This window comes from Dermacentor andersoni, chromosome 7 (genome assembly GCF_023375885.2).
Source record: "Dermacentor andersoni chromosome 7, qqDerAnde1_hic_scaffold, whole genome shotgun sequence".
Taxonomy (NCBI): Eukaryota; Metazoa; Arthropoda; class Arachnida; order Ixodida; family Ixodidae; genus Dermacentor; species Dermacentor andersoni.
In genome coordinates, this window is record NC_092820.1 from 70,731,481 (window position 1) to 70,759,427 (window position 27,947).

The 27,947-nt window shown below is 46.8% G+C and overlaps 1 protein-coding gene across 1 annotated transcript; it reads right to left on the reverse strand.

The window, feature by feature from the left end:
• On the reverse strand, positions 1–27,645 carry LOC126534325 (BTB/POZ domain-containing protein 6-like). The gene is made up of 4 exons (XM_050181600.3): positions 27,092–27,645; positions 14,304–14,362; positions 3,421–3,644; positions 1–2,279 (listed from the first exon to the last, which is right to left on the reverse strand). The coding sequence occupies exons 1-4, from the start codon at positions 27,096–27,098 to the stop codon at positions 1,694–1,696; spliced, it is 876 nt and encodes a 291-aa protein (XP_050037557.1). The 5' UTR covers positions 27,099–27,645; the 3' UTR covers positions 1–1,693.
• Positions 27,646–27,947: the final 302 nt, after the last annotated feature.

Sequence of the window (27,947 nt, forward strand, 5' to 3'; positions counted from 1 at the left end):
CGGGTATTTGATAAGCGAGGACAGCTTCTCCATAATTTGTACGTGTTCGTGCGGTTGTTATCCGTTCGTTACGCAGTGCATAACGAGCTGACGTTGTGTGTGCTGAATGTAACAGGTTATGTTTATGTATGTGCAGCAGGAGCTTGTAGTCATATATTTTACTCGCTTTGAGCAAATTGTGTTCAATATACAAATGATTAGTTGGTAGTTCTTTGTACTCCCCATGATCATTTTCAAGAATCTTCAGCACTTGCTTCTGCAATACCTCCAGTTTGTTATAATTCGTAATCTTTGTAGTACCCCAAACTAGTGTGCAGTAGGATAAACGGGAGTAGAAGTGGGCATAATATATCGCTTTCTTTAGCTGCAGAGGAATTAGATTTGGCAATTTGAATAATAAACCAACTGTTCTGCTTAGTTCTGAGGTTGGTTTGTTTAGGTGTGTATTCCACGACATACTTTCTTCAAACCACACACGTAGAACTTTTGGACATTATACGCGTGCTATGACGGCGTCCTGGAATGTCATCGTGAGTGCATTGTCACATGTTTTGTTAGTGGGTTTGAACAAGACATAGTTGTTTTTAGGTTCAGCGCTAATTTATTTGCATGAAGCCAAGTATCAAGCTGCATTAGGTAGTCGTTAAGCGTGTTCTGGAAGTCATGAAGTGTACGCGCAGAAAAAAATATCTAGGTGTCATCCGCATAAGTTACTAACTTTGGTGACTTAGGTATGTCATATATATAGTTTATGTAAAGTATAAATAACAAGGGCCCTAGAATCGACTCCTCAGGCACCCCTTGTTTTACTGTAGTAATTGCGGAAATAACCATAATCAGTTCTTATGCGCTGTTTCTTGTAGGAAAGATATTTTTTAAAAAGATCTAAGGCAACGCCACAATTGCCGTAATCATGAAGTTTAACTAATAAAATCTCATGGTTAACACAATCAAATGCGTTCATAAGATCAATGAAGAGACCAACGGTATAAAGCTTATTTTCAAAGTCATTCATTATTTTATCTTTAGCACGTAATAACGCTAGTTCACTTGTTCTATTTTTCTGAAAGCCGTACTGTGCGTCATTTATTACTTGGTATCTGGTTCTAGAATTCACGAGACGCTTGTTACTAACATTTTCAAAAACTTTAGATAGCACGGGTAGCACCGAGATTGGTCTGTAATTACATATGTCACTAAGGGCCCCACACTTGTGTATTGGGCATATGCGGGCAAGCTTAAAAGCAGAGGGGAAGATTCCAGTTTCCAGCATTCGATTAATTATATGCGTGATATCTTTTTCAGCGTGAGCACAAAATTTTGAAAGAAAATACATACATACGTATTTTGCCTCTATGTGACCAGTTCTCGTTCACAATTCGCCAGAATAATGCGTTAGATTGCCCGCACAGTTACAACCGCCAATCGGAACTTATGAGCCAGCATATTTACATGCACATACCAGCCCGAAATTTGTTGTGGGCATTGTAACTGAGATCTTTAAAATCCACATTGGCATAATCAAAGCAACAGTTCCTTAATGGCACTTTTATTCTGATGAAGCTCTGCATACTGCGAACGAATCGTACCATTAGGCAAAAGCGCCTTTTAACAAAGATGGACGAGCCACGAAAAGTTCAACAGGCATCACAGGTCGCCGAGTGAAAAGGATGTCATTTCATTGGTTCATAGCTTAGAAGCGATCGTCAGTGACGTTGCAGAATCCTTCGGGTAGCGGCTGGGATCCACTCTTTACGATATTGCGCAGTAATGCGAGGTTCTCGGCATCTTCCAGCAGACCCCAGGAACCCGGTCCTACCACAAACTCTTCAGCTGTCATGGTCAAGAATCGCAACTTGGGAAAAAAAGTGCGCATAATCGCCTTCACTTCTAGCGGACTCTCCGACTCCAGGCTCTTGACGCACTGTTCCTGGGCCCAGCCGAACACGGCGTTGGTCACGCTGTCCTCGGAAACCTTTCTGATCCTCTCCACGATGTATCGAATGGTTTCCTCAAGGGCGACGTTGAATTCCTTCGAGGTGAGGATGTCCGGGGCTTTAGATGACGTCAGGAGCGTCTCCGCAATAGCGTCAATTTCTGGCTCGCGGCTTTGCATGAAGTAGTCGATGAACGAGCACAGCCGCTCAGCTTTGAGGTTTTTCTCAATATAGAGGCCGCAAGCGTCTACTAATCCCTGAACCAGGTACTTCTTGGCGGCGAACCTTGCGTGCAGCGCGTCGTCGATGCTCTTCATCTTAGGCTTGCCGGAATACAGGTACCTATGTGGATAAAAGAACGAGCAGATAGACGCTCGACACAATGCTTCATCTTGTAGGCTGATTTTTCCGATGTTAACACGTCAACATGAACCACTCATATTTTCATTCTCTTAAAGACAAGCGGGTAAGATGGTCGACCATCGTCATCTTCGTAAGCCTTTTACCTGCACTGCCAGAAGAAAGCAACTGTCAGAAATCCCCAATTAGCGGAGTCTTGTATTGCTGCCTCCCTTGTACGCCTGCGTGTTCTATAATCTCATCATACCATGTAATCACAATCACCATCACACCAACTCTGCCACCCTCGGCTGCACTTGCCTTGCGTTGGCACTCCTGTTGTTTTAACAGAACCCGTGTTATCAAATCTACACATTGCATCACCTGTCCTGTCCAAACCTTCCACAACGTACACTGATTACTATGTTTTAGCACTGGCCTGCGAAATCTTGCACTGCATCATTCACTGCATTTCATTTGCGCTAGCATATCCAAAACTAGCACATTTATTTTCGGAGCTACATAGCAACTACAGAATCTTTCCTGCCCTCATAGTGCTCTCAAAATTTTCACTACTTTTCCGCACATCATGTCGTGTAAATAAATTCATCAGCGTAAACAGTGCATCTTCTTCTTAACTTTTGCTTATGAAACATTTCTGCCACATTTCACGAAATATTGCACATTTCACCGCCCTGTACTTTTTTCTTATTTCGAAGCCAACAAGAAAATCCGTTGACGTTTGAAGCTTCAGTGTAGTTTTCCTTAGCTTAATTTTTTTTGCACTTGGAAGTTTTCCTGTTAACTCATGCACTACCATAACAACAATAGCAAGGTTTGTGGGATCACTTCTGTAAAAAGGTCAACGTGATGTACTTGTCGGAAAATACTTCAGGGATTTACTGATTGAAGTAGTGATTGCGTACTAGAGGTGGCATTTAAGTGTCGTAGTGGAAGGCTTCGAATAAATTCTGACCACCTTGTCCGAATCTCAGTAAAAGTGCTTTTGGATTAACGCCAGTCCCGCAGAAATGAGGCCGGCGCTACATTAAATCGAATGCAAGACCACTAACTGGCTGTCCAGTAAGACCAGACTGTCCAGTAAGAAATGCTCTAGCGGGGCCACTCCGACAAATCATCTCACCTGAGCAGCAAGTCGAAGCCGTCTGGGTGGACATCCGTGATAACCACCTCGCTTTTCTCGGCAAGGTCTCCGAAAAACATGGCATGAAACACTTCATTTCTCATGGCCAGGAACAGTTTGTGTACACGGAATCTCCGCTCGGGGATGTCGGGATGGTCCTCCGGCTTCACCCGGAACTCGAAATCTGTGAACTCACCGCTGTCCAGAAAACTCTCGACGCTGAACTGTGTTCGAAAAGGAATCGGTAAAAGGGAAAGTGCGAAAGATGCCATCAGTGTGCGGTGGGTTCAACAAAGCCTGGCTCATGCAATCACAAGCTCATGTGGTAGGATTTCGTCGTAGTTCATTCGATTCTAGAGATCGTGTTCTTTGATAGTCGCGGAGAGCGCTACCTACAAAAATTATTCTGCACATCTAGGAGGAGGAAGAGGACGAGGAAAAGAAGGAAGGAAAAAAAGGGAGGGCGACCAGACGCACGTCTGGTTTACTACCCTACACGGTGGAAGAGGTTGAGGAGATGAACAGAAAGAAAGGAGAGAGGTGAAAATGTACTCTAAGTGGGAACATGCGGAGTTATCCATCACTTCATGCCTAAAATCGGTTACTGAGCCTAGTCGATTTCACGAATCGTACCAATGCCCGCGTCGCTTTGTAAGCCTGCGACGCGTGGGGCCACGGTACAAGAATCTTTGTCTCTGTAAATGGTCTGCTGTCTAATCGGTATAACACACTCCGAAGAACGTCGCATTCGATGTCATAAGGATGACGGAAACACAGCACGTGCTCGGTCGTCTCTTTGCAGTTGCAGGACTTACACATACGTGTGTCGGACACTGCAATCACGTCACTTGTTTCTAGGATCCTTGTAAAGCGATGCAATGGAAGATAACGTGAGCGACGCACCTCAGCCATTCAGCCGCAATTAGAAACTCACCTGCCGGTCCTACTGTCTAATATACAACGCTGTTCATGCGCCAACTGGGAAATTGTGCTTATCATAAAAAAAACCGGGTCTGTGAACTGCCTTCCTTTGTTAACTTGTTACAACAGTGTGAAATTTTAAGGAGTGCACATTCTGGGGCTCCTGAACACCTGGGATCGCCCTTCATTTTCAAAGACTGATAACTGTAATTCAATTTATAGCGTGGCGCATATGAACTGTGTAGATGATGTTTTTCATGTGTGTGTTGGAAAGTGGGCGGTATGGTCATTTTCTGTCGCGAGCACCGGAATCGTACCGGTCGCAGCGGGCACCTGGGCTATTCCGGCGGATCGAGGGGGAACATGTGCTTTCAAAAGTTAAGGAAGTGAGTTCGAAAGTGTTCCAGCCGTATATGGAGCGAGGTTAGGCCCACTACAACAACGTGTTAGCCAGTGAGTGAAAGACATGAGAACCGTTCGGACCGATGATAGGAGCCGAATAAACTCTCTTTTTTTTATTCTTCCATTTTAATCTCGCAGCTCGGAGCATGAGGGACCAGACGCACTCGCCGGAGGGTGCCATATATAAAAGGCGGGAGAGGAAGATGACGATGGCTGCTAGAGGCCTCCCTGCCACCCCCTCTTAAGGAAGAAGAGCAGCGGTGCCCAAGAAACAGCCTTTGATGCCCTGCTGCCGGGAGATCTGTCGTTTCAGTGGTTGTAAAGCAGTTGAGAGCGGATAATGGCGGCGAGGTCCCTAGGTAGGATGTTTTAACCCTGTCTAACGTCACGACTTCTTCACGTCTGTTGAGGTAGATGGTAAGTGCGTTTTCTGTCTACTTGAGTTCCTTGAAAGGGGCGTCACGGAGATGCTTAAGAAATGGTCGGATGCCTTCATGCCGTACGTAGACGTGGCTCGCGGTAAGCATGTCTTCTGGTGTGGTAGCCAAGGCAACCACCAGATTCTGCGGCAGGCGCTGAAGGAACGGTTCACGCAGCAGCGGGATGTTTGCGTCCAGCCTGCAGTCACTCAGGAACCGCCGCATACGACGTAGAAGTTCCCGACTGTGGACGGTCGCTGAGCTCCACTTCATTGAAAAGCTACTGGAGGCGCCCGCACACAGACACGGACTTGCGTTGCAGCACTGTCGGTTTGAAGTGTTCATAGGGGGTGGTGTCGTGGGGTGCGTCCACAACGTTTTGGAACTCCTGGACCACCTCCGTAGGGAATGCCGAGACAGCGTGGACGAACCTCGCGCGCTGCAAGGTTATGCGCCGAAGATAGAAGGTGGCCTCTACCTGAGTAAACCAGGCTGCAGGGTTTTGTGGCCAACAGGACGGCAGGTGAATGTGTACCGTGGCTAGCCCCTCTGCGCTGGTCGTCGGTCTCTCGTTCATGCCCTTGTTCATGACGCCGTGCTCGCCGTACAATCACGTCTGAGTCACCCCATTAAAGGGACCAAGATTAGGTACGCTAAAGCAATGTGTGAGTCAGCGAGTGAAAGGCCTGAAAACCGTTCGGACCGATATGGCAGGAGCCGAAGAAGCTTTTTTTCACTCTTCTTCGATTTCTTTATAATCTCGCAGCTCGCAGCACGATTCACGAGACACACTTACCGGAGCACGCTATATATAGAAGGCACCCGAGGAAGCTGACGATGGCTGCTAAAGCTGTTTAGAAAAGAATAAATTCATTCTTAATGTTTTCTCCGTCAATTAAACTTGCTGCACTCGTCTCTTGTAGTTCCTATTCATTGGAGGAATATTCATGAAAAAAAATAATTTGTGAGCAGTGCTGTCTACAGAGCTTGCATTGAACATGGTAAAAGCGCTCATGAACACATTTCTTTATAATGCAAACATCCTTAACAATAGGTCAAGCATTAGTCTAATCGCTTTACACGTTAACGTCACGCGATTTCACGTTATGCCTTCGTGATGACTTACGCCAGAAGATCATAAACGCTTCCGAAAACCAACTCGAAATTAAAAAAATAAGTTATGGGGATTTACGTGCCAAAACCACTTTCTGATTATGAGGCGCGCCGTAGTGGAGGACTCCGGAAATTTCGACCAGCTGGGTTTCTTTAACGTGCACCTAAATCTAACTCGAAATTCTTAGCAAGTGAAAGTGAGTAGTAAGGGACCTCCCGCTGCAATTTGTGTCTTATCCATTGTAAAATTCTCGACCCTATACTCAGCTGCCTAACCGGGCGCTTGGTAAATCTGTCTGCTCAACGGCGGTCGCGAATATGCCACTGCGGACGAGAAACGCGCCAGACAAGACACACGCGTACACTCACCCGAAGCGGTTCCCTCGCAAAAAGGGCGCCTCGCGAACTTGGTGAAGCAAACAGGACAACCTTACTCCTCGAAACGCAGTTTTACTCTCTACGACACAGGCTACGGAACACTTGGTCGCAAAACGCGGGCTTCGGGGCGTAGACAGATGCCTGCGGTCAGCGAAGGAGTCGGACCGGGGGTGGCGGTGAGGCTGCAGGCATGCACACCGCCCCTTGCAGGACTATGTCTTTCGGCTTTTGGTTACGTCGTTTTCTGAGAAAAACGGGGTCTGCTGGTGACGGCATTCGTTGCTTGCACTCAATCATCCTGCGCCGGTCTCGTCCCGAAAGAGTTTCATCTGTCTTGCATGGGTGCTCGATAATCCTAAGTTCAAATCGCGATATGTGTCCGCGAGCAGCAGCTCTGTGACAACGTACGGGACGCTGTGTTTAGCTTGCGTATTCGCGGGCTGGTTATGTGTCGTTAACTCTTTGTGGTTACGGTCGCGGCTGTAGTAAATCCCTCTCCTGTATGCGTTATCCTTTCTTCCGCGCGAGAACATGGTTGCTGTATTCGGAAGTACTATTACAGATTAATCTATATGATATCAACTCATCAGTAGCCTCTTTCCATACCCGCATCTGGTAGTAACAGCTACTGTATTGTGGGTGGGAAACCGGCCTGCTTCGAGGGAACTCGCAAATTTACATATCAGCGATGCCGGTGCACCCCAGTTCTTCCTTTCACAGTGCGCAGCAATTATTATGCTTGTTGAGCCACCCGAAGGGCCGTTTTTTCTCCTCGTCATAGATTATAGAGCCAACATTAATACCGCCTCATCTTATCAATTTCAGCGCATGGGCCGGCTCATTGGCGGTCAGGAAAACTTGCTCTGGCATGTTGCAAGTATCGGATGGACGCACGAGTATCTGTCCATGCTTCATGTGCAACTTGACGTTACTGTACTTCGCAGTCGGGACGCTGACAACATCAGTTGCGTCAAGAGGAAGCATTCTCGACACAAACAGAACCGCCCGCAGGGCAGTCTCAACGCTTTCGCGACACTTGACAAGTTCTCGCAGACTTTCCATTTCAGCGGCAATACCTTCCTTTGGCTCAGCAAATGGACACACCCACCACTACGGACCAGGAGCCGATCGGGCAAGTCGATCACGTGAGTGCCAATGATGACGCCCGGACCTGCAAAGCCGTCGTCAGTGACTATGTAGCAGTGGACGGCAGGAAGTTCAACTTCATCGACGTGCGCCTTTAAATCTGGTTCTCCTAGGGATGGCTCCCGTCCACCGACTCCGCTTCTCGCCGCCCCGGGAGGTGCGAAAAGCTCCTTTGCTCAGCCGCAGATCGGAGCCCATATCGAGAAGGGCGATCATCCCTTCGCCGTCAATGCTAACGCTTTTGTACACCCTTTTTGAAGACGTGGTGCGTAAAATGTTAGTGACACTACATGAGCGACCCTGATTCGGACACAATCTCGCGCTGTAACCATCGCAGTTACACTTCGTGCAATGAAATGGGCGCCATGGCTTAGGACATTGCATCAACAGGTGGCCCGCTTGTTGGCATTTGTAACAACGTACCCCACCCGTACATGGCCCTCGTTCTCGCATGGTGTTGCTGCGCACAGCATCATCTACGTGTGTTGACGAAGGACACGGCTGATGGCCACTGTTCAATCTGCTTCGGCTGTCGAATCTTCGTGCCGATTTCGCGGCTTTCTATGAAGTTTTCATAGGCTCTCATAGCTTGTAGTAACTCGTTGACGCTTCCATAGCTTCTCTCCCATGACGTGAAACTGATCTAAGTCGACCAGAAGTTTTTGCCGGACAACATTTTTGTTGTGTACCAGCAACCTCAGCAATTGTATCCGGCAGACTTAGATTGATCCTATCGCAAGTTGTTTCTTTTTTTCGGATGTACTTCATCACACCGTCGTCCCGACACTGAACTCGTTCTACCGTTTTCCTCCATAAGACCGGAAGGATTTCCTCAGTCACGAAGGCCGATTAAAATGCAGTCACAAACTTGCCACGAGTAACACATTGTTGCCGACGATATCAGCCAATCATTAGCTGGCCCCTGCAGGTTGAGGTGAATGGCAGTTGGTCGTCGTTGTTCAGACCAGCTGGCTGATTCCGCAACGCGCGTAAGTGTTTCTATCCAATCGTCGGTACTGATTTCGGCGCTGTATCCAGTATAGTTTGGGATTGCTGTAGCTGGGTCTGCACTCACATGAATAAATGCAGTGATCGATCACGGATTCATCCTTTCCATCATGCGAGCCTTCGCTGAGAAGGCCTCGGTCAGCTGTCCGAAGATGGCGTTATTCGTGCCTGGATACGGCTGACCTGATGGCGTTGAGGGAGCAGAAGTGGAGCCGCCGAACTCACGGATCTTCCTCCTGCAGTCGTGAGAGCTGAGCAACCTTTTGTTGGAAGTGGTCTGATGCGTCGCTGTCATTGGGTCGCCTGCTGTCCCATTAGAGCTCGGTCGCGCTCGTCACCTCTTCGTCAGCACGTGTCTGGGCATCAAGACGTGTGCTATACGGGTACTCGCCGTCCTGGTTCATCTTGATGGGCTTGTTGGGATTATCCAGCTTCTGAGTGTAAAATCCTCGACCGCGGACTCGGCTGTCAAACCGCACACTTGGTAAAAAAAATCTATGTGGTCAAGAGCGGCCGCTAATGTGCCGCTGTGGGCCAGAAACACGCGACGCGAAGTACCACACACGAGTACAATCGCCATAAGCGGCTCCCACGCACTAGGGCGCCTCGCGAACTTGGGCGAGCAAAAACAGCACTCTCTGCGACAGTGGCTACAATACACAGGGTCGTAAAACGCGGGACTCGAGGCGGAAAAAGATGCCTACGGTCAGCAAAGGGATCGGACCGGGGTTGGCGGTGAGGCTACAGGCATGCAGATGGGACTGTCTCCGCAATATCTTTCGGTCGCCTCGTTTTATGAGAAAAACGGGGCCCGGTGGTGACAGCGTTCCTTGGTTACGTATTGTTCCTAGATTATTAAGCACGCTCGTCTGCAGCTTGTATAGCTATTCCGCTCGTATCTCGCCAAGAAAAGCTCTGTATCATTTCTATAACATTGGATCAGCTTTCGGCTTGGTGAGTGTATCGCTCCATTTCCTCTTAATCATGACAGCTTCTATGCCGTAGATTTTTTATACGGCTGCACCAAGTTGCTTATTTAGATTGCTTGTGGCAAATAGCGCAACTCTAACCCTTAGTCTCAATTACTCGTTGAGGCGGCCATTATTTCTACAAGAAATTGAATACTTAACATAATTACTCTAATTAACATTTGCACTCATTGTTTGCGGCACATCTTTCAATCTACGAATTGCAGCTGGTGCGTTTGCAAGGCATGTCGACTTGGAACGAATTATATGGCATTGGTTTCGCGACCTGCGCTGTCAAATTTGAGGTAAAAATACACTGTTCTTCCACTTACTTCTTGAAGGAAACGCCGTTTTATGCATTGAAGCAAAGAATTAACTCGAATGCCAATGCGTTTCGTCGGTCACTTTGAAAATTAAGTTCTCGAAACTGGTGGAGTCCTGAGAATTCGTTTGAGGTGGATATGCCTTGCGAACTCACCGGCTACAATTCCTTGATTGAGATATATGCCGTAATGTAATGAATTAGTGAGCTAATTAGCGTTATTAGGGGAATTATTTAATACAGTATATTACTTTCCCGTAGAAGTAATGACCCCCTCGTCGAGTAATTTAGATGAAGGGTTAGAATTGTGCTGAGTGTCACGTGCAATTTTTTTTTTTAATTGGCGCAGTTAAAATAAAGCACCCTGTATATTATTAGGACAATTAGCGGATTTACGAGACACGTACTCGTACATGCAAGATCAATACAAACTTACATGGATGACTCTAGAAATGAACAGCCCTTAACATGCATGAGAAATGTTAGGGCCAAAAATAAAGTAAGATCGAGTGACACTTTATTGCCGGCGTTGCTGAAACCGCAGAGTTGCATTCTAATGTCGCGGCCACTGCATAAAAATAAAAAGATGCCACCTGCCACGTCAGGCGGGCTGCAATGGCAGCGAATGTCTCATCCGTAGTTCTATTATCCGCCGCTTGGCTGGGCCTAACGGCGCTAGCTGTCGGGGACGGGACGCGTTCGTTTCCACGAGCGACGCCGTTTGAAGCGCGTTCTTCACGCATTTTCTATGACGATAGCGTATGACAGCGTTTTTGATGGACGCGGAAGGTCGCACCTTCTTTCTTTCTCTTTTAGCCAGCGGCCGTGATAATGGATAACACCTCTGCCACAATAAAGGCTCGACTAGCTCCGTCAGTGAACAAATTGACGCCATAGGTCGTAAGCACTTATAAGCAATAATAAATAGCCTTTACTTTAATATATTTATAGCCGGGCAAGAGAACCAGAGTTCAGGATAGCCAGTCAGCCTCTGTGAAGGAGTACGTTTACCTAGGTCAATTAATCACAGTGATCCCTGATCAAGAGAAGGAAATTCACAGAAGGATAAAAATGGGTTGGAGCGTGTACGGCAGACATTGTCAGCTCCTGATTGGAAGCTTACCATTCTCATTGAAAAGGAAGGTGTACAATCAATGCATTTGCGGTTGCTCACATATGGGGTACAGACTTGGAGATTTACAAAGAAGCTTGAGAACGAGTTAAGGACCGCGTAAAGAACGATAGAACGAAGAATGCTAGGCATAACGTTAAGAGACAGAAAGAGAGCGGTTTGGATCAGAAAGCAAACGGGGATAGCCAATATTCTAAATGACCTTAAGAGAAAAAAAATGGAGCTGGGCAGGTCATGTAATGTGCAGGTTAGATAACTGTTGGACCATTAGGGTTGCAGAATGGGTACCGTCAGTGACGTCACACTGACGTTACACTGTCGCTTTGTGACGTCACACTGGTACGTCAGTGTGACGCCATAGTTTTCATTTATTTTCTCTAATTTGAGCTGCTACGGCACCGTAAAGGGCCTCCAAACCTCACACTGAGTTTCGTCACAGGATCTGTCAGAATTTATCGCCGTCCATCTTTACTGGTACACAATATTTCGGCCTGAACAGACACTGCCAAAATGCACGACGTCACGGCGATCTCGTGCGGGCTTTCTAGGCGGCATTGCCACCCGACTTTCCTGTTGCAACTTTTCCGGCTTATCAAGGCTCCTCTCAATGTGATGGTGGCTGTTTTATTAAGGCGTATCATCGCATTATTGCACAACTTTTTTTTTTTAGTATGCCTTCAGAGGATTAGAATGAGTGCCGTTCTCAGAAATGATAATTATAGGTGGCAGGACACTGTTTACGAGATGGCCTGGTCTTCTGTACGAGGGGAATCTTGGCGAAGCGCGCCAGTCAACCACTGGAGACTTGCTCCAACAACAAATTATATTATAAAGTACTTATTCTAAATAAATCCCATCGAGCGCACAGTGGACTGTGCGCGAATTACAAAGGACTGCGCTTTTCCTAGGTGGACAAACTACAAGAGGCGTCCGCTCCCTGTCAATGCAAAACGATGACTTCCTTTACGGCCACAAAGGGACATCTGGCATTCGATGAGAAAGAAAAGGGATAAAGTGCAAAAGGCGACGACTCGCCAATGCTCCTGATGGGTTTCTGAGCGATATGAGCCATGTGTTGAGGCTACAAGAACAACTTTTTTTTCTATTTGTTCGCACGGCTGATGTATTTACTACCTCTCGCTTCGCACACATGTGCGAGAGAGCACGATCGTGTTCTCACGTGGGGAAACTTTGCGGCGTTGCGTCGTTTAACACGCGGGCGTATACGCACCACCGTCGGCGCGAAGGCTCGGTGTCGAGTGTCAGCTCGCTGCTGCTTTTCTCTATGCGGGCCCCTGGTTGGTTGGCCGTGGGCATGGTATGGCGCCATGGGCGGCGATGTGCCAACCGTGTATGAACATATCTTTTTTTTTTTACTTTCTAGTGAGTCTGCATGCAATGCGTTAGAACTTTGTCTTTGTTTTTCAACCTTGCGCTTATGTGTAACATCGCGTTATCGACTGTTTGGGTTTTCTTCGTTTTTCCGTGTAAATCAATACTTTTATTTAGTCATTTTCATGACCCGCACTGCCTTTATAGTCAACATGCAGGGTGTTTCAGCTAACTTTAGCCAAAGTTTAAAAATTATGCCAGTGCACTCTAAGACGATGCGGCCAAATGCATGTTGCTCAATTTTGTGGGTAGTGTGTCACTCTGTTTTTGTATTTTGCTTAATTAGATAATTAGTCAAGATTAGTTAACCACCTTCTGAAGCAACGAAGCTAGGAAAAAAATTCACATTATAAAGTTGCAGAGCGGTTTGCAAAACGTCCGAATAAACAGTTTTTGTCTTCCTATCTATTAAGTATTAGTGTTTTTCATCTTACTGCGAATGCCCGCGAAATACCAAAAAAGACCACGTGACATGCCCGCTTGCGCGTCGTGATTGCACTCCTCCAAAGCGTTCCACGCACAAACGAACATCGCATTTAGCCCGGTGTGCTGCCGCTGCGTCTCCTTATCGCTATCACGAACCGCCGCGAGGGAAGCACATCGCTGGCGTAAATCGCACAGCCAACGCCTTCGTCACTGCCCTGCCTCCTTCTAAGCGGCAGCAGTCCGTGCTAGATGCTATGTTCGTTTGTACGCGGACAGTTTGGGAGCGCTGCAGTCACGGCGCGCAAGCGGGTATGTCACGTGGCATTTTTTTTATTTCGCGGGCATCCGCAGTAAGCTGAAAAACACTAATACTTAATAGATATAAAGTTAGAAACGGTGTAACCTAAAGTCTTGCAAAGTGCTCTACAACTTTCTAATTAGAATTTTGCCTAACTTCGTTGCTTCAGAAGTTGGTTAATCAATCTTCACTAATTATCTCATTAAGCAAAATAAAAAAAATAGCACGACACACTACATACAAAAGTGAGCAACATGCATTTGGTCACGTCGTCCTAGTCTGCATCGGCATAATTTTAAACTCTCGCTAAAGTTAGCTGAAACACCCTGTATATGAGGAAAATCGAGTAGCAGGGCGACCGGACGGACGGACGGACGTAACCAGCGAGCCAGCCAGTGGTGTTTCTCACTTGCGAAAGCGGGTGGCCTACAACGTTGTCATGTTATTCACAGTATCATATTTTCTTCTTAATGCACTTTGCTGGGCATAATTGTGCAAGTGTTTATATTTACTCGTATTATTGTTTAGTTGTCTTGTTTTTTAACTAGCAACCAAGCGTCTTGTTGTAGTCTGACTGAGATATTTGTCTGTATTACATGTAGAGGTTGTTTCAGTGAACTTTTCTTTAAATTGACGGTGCAAGATAGCACAGTTTTAGTTCATGATTTGGTCTATGTAAAGAGGCGGATATTATTTGAACAACCAACTGAAATGCATAATCTAGTAATTACCAAAACTTACTAATTAGGTGTTTAATGACCTTGTGGCACATACTGCAATTTACAAATTCTAGCGTGTAAGAGTGCAAGGCATTTCCACTTGAAACGAATTGTGTGGATGACGCCATTTACAACTTATGCGGCGTCAAACTTACGCTAAAAAAGGCACCGCGGTTCCGCTTGAATAAAAGAAAACACATGAAAGCGCAGCCGCAAAACAATCAAGAGGCGGAACTCACAGGATGTTGGATTTCCGAGTCCTTCGCCTCTGGCAGTTTGGCACGACAGCTCTCGCAGTCTGATGACGAAGAGAAAAGCACAATGATATGGTTTAGTGCAGAGCTATGGTGGCTTTCGTCTTGAAGGCAATTGCTCAACCCGCGACGTGCATCATGGAACTCACGCAGCGATTTTCTGTCAGTTACCGTTCCTAAATGCATCACTTGAAAGCCGCCGGAAACGGATTTCCTACAAATATTTCTAGAGAAAACTTTGGCGTTGCGATCAATCATCTACCGTGAGGACGATAACTAGTACGTCTATGTACTACCTAATCTTACTGCTTGTGGCTTCAGACGTTCTCGCAACGTTAATAATTAAGCTATATCTTCGTGATTTTTCAGGCACTAATGCTTTTCTGGATACTGCAGAGAATTAGGTATCTGCGTGTGTGCATCCGCATTGCAAATAGCTTACACCTTAATACTTTGTTGAAAATGGTCGATTTTGCTAAACGACAAAGATGTTTAAAGCCACAAGTACGAAGTATAGGCAAATCAAATCCATGTACTAGCAAGCATTCGCATTCTGCCTGGCTGAAGCACCACACTTGCAGGTTTTGAAAGATATCTACTTGTGCAGCTCATCTCGTGCCAGTAGCGACTACCTTGTGGCGATCAGTGCGCCAGGCAGCTCCTGCCTGCAAGCGGTGTCCAGAGCAGACGTCGCGGGGCGCGATGGATCGTGCGACCCAAACACGGCTAAGAGAGAGAGAGAGAGAGAGAGAGAGAGAGAGAGACAGAATCGTTCACACTGAACCATTTGGTACACTTAAGAGTACCAAAGTATCTTCAAGAACAGTATAGTTCGAAGAAATCGTGCGGGCACTGCAATCATCGATGCGGACAGCTACATTGCCCCCAACTACGTTCACATGAACTCGAGTAGAGCGGGTCGGCTTGCAAGTCGGACTCAAAACTGCCACACGTAACAGCGTATACATGAACCTGTGTACCTAACGGCTCGAAACTGCCTCAACAGCATGCGGCGAGACGAGAGAGCCCACAGCGCGTGCAGTTCATTGTTGACGGCTGGGAGATGCGTGTCGCGACCAATCTGCGTTCAGACGCGCGTTGGCTTAGTCGACTTGTCCAGTGCCTTCCAGCTCGCTCAACCCGTAACGGCTAGCCTTTACACAAAAGCGTCAGGCAAATCTGAACCCGACAAGTCGGCTCGAGCCGTTTTGCAATGAAGCTGTTTATGGCTAGGTTCTGGCGGATCTCGTCTCCGTGGGCCAATCCCAAAGATTGTGCAATGCTTGGCCGACCCGTTACGGAAGTCAAGCACGCGTTAAGCACTCCCCATATATGGGCCGATGACGGAGATGTGCAATACCGGGCCGACCCGCGGCGGAGCTGCAGTTCGCCATTAAGGAGCCCACATACACAGCTTCGCTGGTCTTCCTTCTTCACAGAATGGAGGGGCACTGAATTTTTGTAGGATTCGTGTAACCGGCCTGCCAGCTAGCTCTGTTAAGCGGACAAGCACTATAGGAAGTCCGGCTACAATGCGGACATTGAAAGCAAGGAAAACAGCTCCTAGAACATAGGATCAAAGTGTGCAACCATGCGGGCTTGTTTGCTGCCTACTAAGCGAACGAGATATTTAAAGGAATGCTACGCAAACACACTACAAGCATTTAAGTGCACGCGCTGCTTAGGCGTGAAACGCCAGTGTAGGAAAACGCAGGTTTAGAGAAACGAAGTGCCCTATTCGCCTAATGCCTGAAGCTTCAAAGCAGTCGTCTGTTACAACAAAGATAGGGAAGAAGTGTAGCCTAAGTTAAACTCGCAGAGAGATAATCGATTCGACAAAGTTTTAGGCAAAAGTTACTCGCACAACGATTTCGGCTCAGCTTAGTCTAAAAAATGTGACGCCGGGGCGAGTGAAGCCGAAGCGTGTTCCTTAACAGGCAAACGAGGCCATCTTCATCGACGTCAAGATAGGTATTTTTACTTGCTGTAACGAAGCGGAACACCTTCTGAAGTGGCAAATAATTCGTAACGAATTTCCGAAGTACTCTTCCAGCATCAGTAACTACCACCGTGGTAACTACGCTGTTATCGCCGCTGAAATACGGGCCATTATTCCTTTGATAAAATGTTTAAGTGACGCAATTTAGCGGAATTAATATCACAATCAATAAAACAAAACAGAGTGCACTTCAATATTGTATACGATGATAGTGCTTATTGAAGGGGCGGCGCGCGGATCTCTTGACATTGCGTTACGATGTGTCGAGTCGTTTCTGGGCTTTTATTTCCACATACAGTGGCGCATATTGGATTCGAAATGTTTTGGTCCTCGGGCGACAAGCTCGAGCCTCAAATATCAAGCCAGTGCCCTTTGCGTTATCATACAAATTTTCCCGCGTGATTTATTTCTTCCGTTTTTGTAAATATCCGTGGTCTTTTGACATGCTTTGCGCCCAACTTACCGCCTCTGTTTTCCTCACTTTTTTATGGTTCTTGGTTTTCTATTTACGTGTTCAATTACCCTGTGCTTGGGTGCTAAATTTGTTGACGTCTTCCTTTATTTCATGTCCACGCTTTCTCGGTACAGATATTTGTGCACTTTTGCCGGCCATTGGATGGATGGATGGATGGATGGATGGATGGATGGATGGATGGATGGGTGGATGGGTGGATCGGTGGATCGGTGGATGGGTGGATGGGTGGATGGATGGATGGATGGATGGATGGATGGATGGATGGATGGATGGATGGATGGACGGATGGATGGACGGACGGATGGATGGACGGACGGATGGGTGGACGGACGGACGGACGGATGGGTGGACGGACGGACGGACGGATGGGTGGACGGACGGACGGACGGACGGACGGACGGTTTCTCAACCACTGTTATGAAAAATTTGTGTGCGTGTGCCTCCGTTGTTTGTTATCTGCCTGCTTTTCTGCCACTAAACCTACAATCGCCTTTTACAAATCTCTACTGCGGTCATGTTTACTTTTTCACTGCTATCCCTGTGTCCAAGGGCTTCAAGGAAGCCAGAGGAGCCTAAACCGACAGCCGGGCAGGTCTCATCGTCATCCTTGGCCTATTTTTTGTGTGCACTGCAGGACGGAAGCCTTTCCCAGCGATCTCCAATTACCCATGACTTGCATTACCTGATGGCAACTTGAACTCTCCCTTTCTTTCCACTATGTTCTGCTGCACCTGTCCTTAACATAATTGTCAATCACAGGTGACTCTTCTGAGTCTCTAAGGTGTGTTTCTGTAAAAGCATACATACCTATTGGTTCTCTATTTAACTGCGTCTCAATTTCTAACCACTACGCCTCTTTTCTACCACCGTGCATGTTTATGTAGCCTATTCTTTTTCTCCTTTTCTATTATTGGCGCTTGTACTACTCTGGGGTTCCCCTAGAGGACCTTCTTCGGCATTACCTACCCTGGCCTCCTGAGCGCCCGTGGGCCTTTCAAAAAAGCAATTGCGCGACCATCAAGTCCCCAAGCCAAGTTCTCTTCAAATCCTATGATTGTATTGGATTCTATCTCGTTGAAGAGCGCCATACCTTCTTACTTCCATAACTTGCAAAGCTGTCTCCGAGCTCATTGTCCATATAGCCTCATTAGCAGCCGCAATCACTCTTTATACGTTAGTGTCAGGTAAATACAATTACGTCACCGTGCGCAGCACGGCGCCCAAATTGTAAAGCGTCACCAGTCGTCAACCCTGCAAGCTCCGTCCACCATCTATCAGCTGCTGTTTTTTCGCACTCGTTCTGCGATGCCGTCCCACTGCTGCGAGAGACGCAGTGGGCGCAGTGAGTCAGCGGTGACAACGTCGGGAACGAATTAACCCCGCGTTGAGCGAATGTTCCCATTACTTAAGCGAGGAAAAAATACCGACGCGAAACTGATTTGACCGACGATATCTTTCATCGTCGCCCGTAAGAGTGTCGTTCCGCTTCGGTTCTCGGGATCTTGTGCGTTTGAGCTACCTTCTCTGCAGTATATGCTAGACGTAACCAACAGCGAGTGATGCATTCTCGATATGGCCACATTTAAGCACGGACACGCATGCGTGAGGGAGCGCGATCTGCATTTGCTCGTCGTGTGTTGTTCACCAACGAAAGCAAAGTACGGTAACGCGATGGTTTGCACATAAAAAGAAAACAGAATCTTCGTAGCTGGCATAGAACAAGCAGGAGCATTAGGGTATCCACTGTCTTATTGATTCAACTGCTTCAAAGCAGCGTATTCATGGCGTGACTCTGCTTGACAAACGCGCGTCACTGCAAAGCCCCCTTTAACGGTGTCACTGGTGCAATGCTTTACGTGGAAATCGTGCGCCCCGTCGCTCGCCTCTATATTTATACTGGTCTTGTTTTTAATTTGAATATATGATTAGAGGCCTCAAAAGAATTCCAGACAAGCTCCAGCAGTAAATAGTCGTGCACTTCAACTAGCTGCGGGTCGTTGAGCGACGCCGCGAACTCCTTAATCAAGTATCCCACACAGGTGCCGTCGGTCATCGGATATCTCGCCAATGGATGTCTTTCACCGTGATCTTTGTACCACGCCCCAAGCGCACGTGCAGGCCCAAGGTCACGCGAATAAACAAGATCACAACCCAGCTGCTTGGAGAGCTGATAAGCGCAAGTGCAAGAAAGCCGACCCCACGTCGTTGCTTCCCTCTACGAAACGAGAACTGCGGAGCCCTTTGGCACACACATACGTGCTCTCCCACTGGTCATATTCTGCTGACGGCACTGTGGGCGTAGCAACGGTGAAATGAGAATGCCGGGCTTCCGGTTTAAACTCCAGAACGTTAGAGGCTGCATTTCTTTCCCCAGGATGCGCTCGTCACTGCCTCGCACTACCTGCTAACTCCCTCCTAACAGCTTATGTATTTACTATACCTAGTCGTAACGTTCATGGTTCTTTAATGCAGTGTTTTCTTCGGGGCCAAGCAGTGAAGTCAAACGACAGGAGAAAATCATTTTACGACCTCCAAGCGGAGGGCAGATTGACTTGTAGAAAAGGAGACAAATTCAAACCGTGAGGCCATTTATTACAGCCGGCGTTGGAACAGTAATGACAGAGCGCATAGAGTTTCGTACAATAATTACTAGAGGGAAATCTGGCGCTGCGGTCGTACAGTCACCATGGGAACGATGCGAAGTACATGGGCTTACCTGATCTTCGTACATGTGTATTCAGAGGTTATTATTGCTCCGTTTATTACGCTTTTGTTGCCTTCATCGTCCTAAATTTCAAAGCGATCTATAATTTTCCAAGTGCAGAATACACTGCGAACACGCCCAATCTCTAATAAGCGTAGTAGATCAACCTGTCGAGATGGCCAAATTGAAACGCGCGAAGCGACGTTGGCTTTTCCGCAAAAAATTAATAAGGGCGTTCTATGTTGCTTGTCTGCGCATGCGTCTGTGGCGTAATGGTTTCAATACCGGCCTTCTGTACTAGAGGTCCTGTGCTCGAAGCCTGCCGTCGGACAATTTTAATTATGTTTAATGAGTTTTTATTACGTGGTGCTCTGTTTCAAATGACGAATTTACAATGTCGCGGACCCGTGTGAAGACAGAAGGACGAGGTTTAGGCAAATCCATGTACTTCCCATAACCCCCATGCAAATCCATGTACTTCCCAGACACTAGCACCAGAGTTGCTTCTAGAAATTGTAAGAAACTCTATGGCAGAGCGAGTGTCAGTCAGTGTGTTAGCACACGCAGACCTTTGAGAGGCAGCTAGGAGGGACAGAGAGAATGATTACGCGTGTACACGCACGAGCGCGCTGCGCGGGCGCGTGTGCGCTTTCGTTTGCGTGCGTGTCTGCGCGCACCTCAGTTCGCGTGCGAGTGTGCGTACGCGTACATTTGCGTGCCCGTGTGCACGCAAATGGGCACAGCGATAAGGATGAGCCTTCAATCGAGGTAGTCCTGAGCAAGCGGGCACAGCGATAAGGATGAGCCTTCAATCGAGGTAGTCCTGAGCAAGCGGGCACAGCGATAAGGATGAGCCTTCAATCGAGGTAGTCCTGAGCAAGCGGGCACAGCGATAAGGATGAGCCTTCAATCGAGGTAGTCCTGAGCAAGCGGGCACAGCGATAAGGATGAGCCTTCAATCGAGGTAGTCCTGAGCAAGCGGGCACAGCGATAAGGATGAGCCTTCAATCGAGGTAGTCCTGAGCAAGCGGGCACAGCGATAAGGATGAGCCTTCGACCCAGGTAGTCCTGAGCAACTGGAAACCGCGATAAGAATGAGCCTTCTACCCAGGTAGCGCTGAGCAACTGGGAACCGCGATAAGGATGAGCCTTCGACCCAGGTAGCCCTGAGCAACTCGGAACACGGGACAGATGAACCAGATGGCGTGGTGCTGCATCCGTGGGTGAGCGCGTAGCTTTTATCCTTTTGGTTCGCAAGACTTCAAATATTGTGTGTTTATTTTTATTGTTCGGGGGGAATCGGGCATTTGTAGCATATTTTGGGTTTGCGGAAATCAAGGAAACAGTTCTAACGACCAGTCGGGGCAGCTGCAACAGATCTTAGAAGGTTGACGAAGTCAGATTTGTTGTGGTGCGTCGAGTTGGCAGTCGAGGTGGAAAAAAATGAAAGGGCCAGCTAACAAAAGAAAATATAAAAGAGCCAATGAGGACAAGAGCATTGAGATTGCTTGGCGAGGCGGTGCAGGAACCGCAGAAGTGCAAGCGAGAACATTAAGAGTGCGAGAGTGAACGTGAGCGAGAAGGCAAAAGCACGACCAAGCAGTGGCAGCATTGAACAAAGAGATTGAAGATTTGGAGCAGTCATTCGCACAAAGACAACGACAGCCTGAAATATTTGAAGGTAGTACGCAGCGAAAGTGGGAAGCAGTCGCTACCAGATTTTAGTCGAACGCCCAAGAGGAGAGTACGGTATCTGTGAGGTTAGCAGCACGTTCATAAGTGAGCCGAAAGTGTTATCTGCTAACAATGCCTTGATGACAAAAGAGGCCGTTGAAGGCCCTAGTAAGATCGACAAGGTGCTGTGCCAATAAAGCACTGTAGATATAGCTAGGAAGCTGTGAATGAATTGGCACAGTCGCCATGTCAGTCGGCAGCTTGAATTCGCCGCATCTATCTGGTCCCCCTACCACAATTATTTAATTACCATGCTTGAAGGGGTTCAGAATAGGGCCGTCCGTTTCATTTCACGCAACTATGGCAACCATAACAGCATAACGCAAACTAAGCTCAATCTTTCTATTCAACCCCTTAGTGCTCGTCGCGACATTGCCCTTTTGTTTTTTCACAAATAGGCATACAGCAACAGACCATTCCCACTTCACCTTCATGCTCCTTATATTACATCAAGACGCTTGCATAATCACTTAAGTTTCACGCGATTATATGGCTCAACTCACGCCTTGAACTCATCTGCTCTTCCTCACGCCATACGTTTGTGGAATGGTCTTCCAGACGACATCGCATCCGAACCAGACCACGCTAGCTTCCGTCATCTTCTGCACTCTTTCTTTTCGCAATAAATACTTACCACTAGTTTTTCGAATTTTGTTTTACTTCCTGTGCCATGTACTGTATCCCACCCATGTATTTACTTATTTGTTATTTTTACAGCTTTAAGACCAAGGACATCCGTCATTTTTTATACCACTGCACGTGTTTTTGTGTTGTTTTTTCAGTACACCACTTTGTGCCCAACTGCATTTCTTATATTGATAAATGTTTTTATTTTGCACGCGATTAGTTCCTGCGTTTTAATCATGCCCTACCGTTGTGCGTCTTTGAAACACTGCGAACTGTTCCTGCGCCAATAATCCGCATATTTGGCTGTCTATCTTTGGTTGTAGTTTCTTTTCTTTTTACTGTCGTCATTGTTATCGGTATACTTTATAGTTTTGTGTGCAGTTTTGCCATATGTATAATGCCAGCCAATATTTCTTTTTTTTATTCGTGTTATCCTCTTTTCTGCCCAACCTTATATTTGCCGTCATACCACATTATCATCGATTCCTCTCCATTTCTTTGTGTTAAATTGCAAATTTGAGCCGTATGTTTGTACACTGTCGAGTTACTTTGCACTTTTATTACCCCCCTTACTCAATGCCCTGCCAAGGGGCCTGTAAAGTATTTTCAATAAATAAATAAATAAATAAATAAATAAATAAATGTGTGGGCGTCGCAGGTATTGTTAACGAGGTCGGTAACGAAGTACAGGGTGCAGACCAATCAAGCCCTTCACGTACGGCTACGCTAAAGCTCCTTGATCACAGCTGTTACAGTATGGAGGGACTTTAGTTTAGGAAATAGGAAAGCTTATTCAAAATAGGAAAAGTACACAGTATCTATTGTACAAGATATCTGAATCCCTAGCTCGAGGCTAGTTGGTATCCACGCTAGCTGTTATTCACAATCACAACGGCAATACGACAAAGTATAAATAAATCATTTATGCCTAAATATACATTTATAAACAAAAAGCACGCCTCCACACATCCGACAAAATGCGCAGCTCGCCTGTGGTTACCGGAATACCGCACACGCTCGTCGCTGCGGCAGAGTGCTTGTAACGCGCGCTGCTTGGACAGCTGTCGCTTGGGAGCGACTGCCAGGCAGCTGACGGAGAGGTTGGAGAGGATTCGCGCGCGGGCTCCAAGGCAACCGGAAGTAGACGACACGAAGTCACATCATGACACAGAGCCATTGAAGGCGGAGTTTGGCCCCGATCACTCGGCGAACGAGTTGAGAAGAGAACGCTTGGCTTTGGAGGAGGTTAACTTGAAATCGTCGGTAGCTCTCTTAATATGTGGCGCTGTACATAAATCGTGGTGCGAATTTTTTTTTACTATAGCTGCACCCTGCGCGTCTACAAAATTTGTCCGAGTCGTTTCAGGGACCCTGTAATATAATTCTCGGCAAAGTCACGTATTCTGTGTGCCGGTTATCATGAAATCAATTCGAGCACCTTTAAGTGTTGTTTGAAACAAAAGGAAAACCCTTTTTTGTCATCCTGCAATACAAGAGTGCTAATGGCTGCACAACACAATGAGTCGCCGCCTCCTTCCCCCAAATTTTGCAAGCGCTTCCCCTTTCTGAATCAAGCATTTCCACTCGACGGCAAAGATGGGTACTTTCTTATTTTATAAGAAAATCCACATGGGCGCTGGTGGCCATCAGAGGCATTACGGAACGCGGAAACGATTTCTCCACAGTGACAGGATGTATGTGCGACTCGCGATAGTGAACGCACATTGCGTCGCCGCTGCAGCAGCCCCGACGCCAAGGCAGAGTGCACAATTGACTTCTGTTTTGTTCTAGAAGGAGAGCCGAAGGTCACGAGATTCGACATGTCGCTTCCTACTGCAACAGAATGCGTCATTTCGCTCCATGAATCACCTCCACTGTGTAGTCCGTTCCCAATTATTACACTACTGGGGGCTGCATTAATAAGCTTGAAACAAGCTAAGGAGGGCGCAACGAGCAATGGAAGGACAAATTTTCGGCGTAACGTCACGAGACGGGAAGAGAACGGTGTGGACCAGGCGGGGGATAATTGAGATTCTAGGGACGTATTCTTGGACGGACCACTTTCAGCAATACTATCGCCTTGACAACGAGGCGCGCGCTGATTGTCTGGTTGAGTAAAACCGGATGAGCTGATTGGCTAGTTGAGTACTACGTCACGCGAAGGCGATAGTATCGGCGAAAGTGATGGGTCGGAATACACCCCCTAGTAACTATCTTTGAAGAGAAAAAAAAATGGAACTAGGCGTACAATGGTAATGCGTAGGGCCTATAACGCGTGGACTGTTAGTCTTACAGGATGGGTACTAAGGGAAGGGAAGCGGCAGGTCGAGCAATGCAGCAAATTTGGTGGTGTGACGAAATTAGGAAATTTGCAGGCGCAAGTTGGCATCGGCTAGTTCAAGACAGGAGTAATTTGAGATCGATGAAAGAGGCCTTCGTGCGGCAGTGGACATAAAAATAGTCCAATGTTGATAAAGAAGGGGGGGGGGGGGGGGAGGGCTACATCGCATTTTAACAGAGCCAAAGTCTCAACATAGATGTTTCAAAAATATGTACTGGGTCACCACGGGCCAAATACGCGAAGACTTTGAAATCCGTGACTCACGTATCGGCGCTGACGATTCTGCGCAAAATTTAAAAGACATACCCCTAACTAAAGTTCAGCAACACAAGTACCTAGGACAGACTCTAGCATCTGACTTGAAGTGGAACAAGCACACTACCAACATCACTTCAGCAGCCACTCATAAGCTTTTCTTCCTTATAAGGTCCCTGAAATCTGCTCCCAGTCATGTCAAACTGCTACGCTATAAAACCTTTGTGCGGCCAGTTCTAGAATACGCCAACACGATTTGGTTTCCTCATACAAAGACAAACATAACCGAAGTGAAAAATGTACAAAGGAAAGCAATACGGTTTATTCACAAGTACAAAACCACTGACTCGCCCACAGAACTCCTGGCTTGAACCGGAATCGACACACTGGTAAACAGAGCAAAGCAAGCTCGGCTAAAATTCATACACAAACTGTTGCACAACCGCTTTAACAGATTACTTTCTCTACGTCCCGTATTTCATGCCATAAGCATAATAAAATGTTAGTTGAGTACTCTTGTAAAACGGGCACATATACATATTCTTTTTTCCCTACTGCTGTTAGGGAGTGGAAATACCTTGACTCAACAATAGCTTATATAGAATCGCCATCAAGTTTTAGTAACATGATCGAAAACAGTAAGGAATAACTGCTAGAACAACTTTAGTCTTATGCAGATTTGTTTTTTACATTGTTTAGATCTATATGTTATGTTATGTTAGACTGTATTAAGTTATACACTGTTAGGTAGTAGATAGTTGTGTTGCATTTATATTTCACGAGATTGTATTGTATCACAACTTATTGTATTTATAACTTTTTTATCGTTAGAGTTGACTTCACTAATTAAATACCTGAAACGATGTCTTTTTTTCTACATTTGTATTTTTCCAGACTGTACTGCGTAGCTACATCTAGCGCATCTAGTTTATTGTACTTTGTATACACATGTTCTATGAAATAAAGATGCTGTATGAAAGCTTACATTGTAACAATATGCCCACCTCGATAAAGAGACTGGCAGTATTGAAAACAAATAAATATGCAACTTTCACCTTCATTATTTCTTCTATATATCCATCTTTACTGCAAAATTGACGAAGACGAAAACTTCGGAAAAAATATACCTAATCAGTCTAGACTGATTTAGTGTACCTCCTTATTTTCCCTAAAGTTTCTCATGCTCTTCCTTCATTCACAGATATTAACTTACGTAAGATAATTCGTTATTGGCCTGCCTTAGGGCTCACTTCACTGATGATAACGATAAAAATGACAACGATATAGCTGCAATGATGGGGACAATGCGGCGAGCACTCAGGAGAAGTTTTTCGAATACGATTCTTTATTCAGCACAATCAGGCAGGCTTTGCAACTCACGGCCTAAAAACACTTTCCTCAGTTCGAGTACTCGCACGACTTCTTTCACCTAAGTACGGTTTGTGGTGCCGCCAACACAGACATCGTCGTTTAATAACACCGATGACGATCCCGCGACATGCACGGGAACACCCGACCACTGTTGAAACAATCTCATGCAAGAGCGGTTTCGTGCACACCCGGCCAGGGCGATGAATCCACTACATTTCTGCTATGATAAGCTTTTCATAAGAGAAGCAACGACAATACTCACTCCTTGAACTTAGGGGCCGTGTTTACAAAACTTCTCCCCCAAGTCGATGCTATCTGTAATTCGCCACAGCTACGCCGATCGGTTCGTTACCGCGCTGATTACTTTCACGAATGGCGCGCGTGTGTAGTTTGTGTACACGGAAACCGTTCTTACCCGTAGGAGGATTATCTAAATACAAACGCAAACACTTCTAATGCGAACGCATTATGTGTCCCGTGAGGCAGAAAATCCGGCGGGATCAAGCGGTGGCACCAAAAATGGCCGACGGCACAAAGAGTAAAAACGCGTCAAAAAATGCTCTGATTGACGTCACATTTCTCAGGCAGGTTCCTGTAAGCGGGGTGAATTAATGCCTTTGAAAAGAAAATACAGTAAATTTCCGAGTGGGTGGGAACCGAGCCCGGGCATCCTGGCCACGAGACGTGCACGCTTCCCCGACTTCACGGCGCCTACAAGGTTCTGGATGACTGAAGGTGGGCCTAGTGCGTGCGTCGTTGGGCACGTGACAGCGCAGCCAATGGGGAGGAGTTGACGTCATCAACGTATTGTATCACCTCAGTAGTAGTTGGAGGAGGTTTTAAATGGTATAACAACGTTAATTCGCAGTAATTTTGGTTAATTAATGTGAATTAAAGGGAATTAACGCGAATTGCAGTGAAGCAATGTGAATTAGAACATGTCAGAGTAAGGTGACTTAAGGTGTAGTAAAGTTAATTAAGCTGAAGTAAAGTGAGTGAAGGTGAATTAAAGGGAATAAAGTGGAATAAGGTGGATTAACGGGGAATCGGATGCTTTCGAATCACGTAAGGCTACGTAAGTGACTGTCAATTTTTTTTTCATCGAGTGCAAATAAAGCAATCAGGGCCCGGATTACCACTCCTTGTCATGCGCGATTCACAAAAACCGGCCGCTCGTGCCGATAACATGGGCTAAAGCGCGAGAAAGGAATATCATTAAGGTAGAGCGGTTACGCTGTCCCCGCTCAGCTGTAGACGCGGTACTCACAGGCCATGTCGATGTTTGGGAACCACAGCACGGCGAGTATCCCAGTGGCGTCGGTTGTGCGCGGCGGCGAAAAAAAAACGACTCCGACCTCTTTTGAGCTGTGCGGAAAGCGAAACCACGGGCGGCTGGCGGTGGTGGGAACCGATAGTGCCGCGCTCGCTCGCTTCCTGTGGCGTCTGGCGTGGCTGCGCGCTCGGCCGTCCAAATCGACGCTGAAATTCAAACCGCTTATTCCGCAGCGCGCCGATCAGACGAGCCTGTCTCCGGATACGCTCGCTGTTGGCGGTGTTTCGTAACTGCTCCTACACTGCTCGAATACGAAGCGACGTGCTGGGCTTGCAGTCTTTGCGATAGCGTGTGCTGTCCATTATCAGAAAGAAAATTAAAAAAAAAATACGCAGCATGGCTACGATATGATGATACTCATGCGCAATGAAGCGATAAGGGAACGAACAGCTAGGTTATTTGTTGCATCGTTCGTTATCATTACGGCCAGAGAGGGGGAGGCACAACAAAAAGGACAAAGCTGATTAAATAATCAAATCGGGGTGTTTAGCGTACCAAAACACCGATCTGATCATGAGGCACGCCGTAGTGGGTGACTCCGGATTAATTTGGACCAGCTGCTGGCGTTCTATAACGTGCACCCCATGCTCGGTACACGGGCGTTTTTCCATTTTGTCCTCACTGAAATGCGGCCACTGAGCTACCGTGACGGGTACAAAGTTAATGAAGACAGCTTTGCCAGGGCAACTAAATATTTACTCGTCAAAAAGAAAACACACGCTTGTAACGCGCGGTTTAGGTCGGGCTTTTCGTACTCTGTTTCGTAGATGTTATCGTGCGGCAGCTGCCA

Coding starts and splice junctions, on each gene's coding strand:
- LOC126534325 (XM_050181600.3), bottom strand. Junction 3,645..14,303: donor ACTCGGAAATCCAACATCCT/GTGAGTTCCGCC, acceptor TTTCGAACACAG/TTCAGCGTCGAGAGTTTTCT. Junction 2,280..3,420: donor GGCTTCGACTTGCTGCTCAG/GTGAGATGATTT, acceptor TTATCCACATAG/GTACCTGTATTCCGGCAAGC.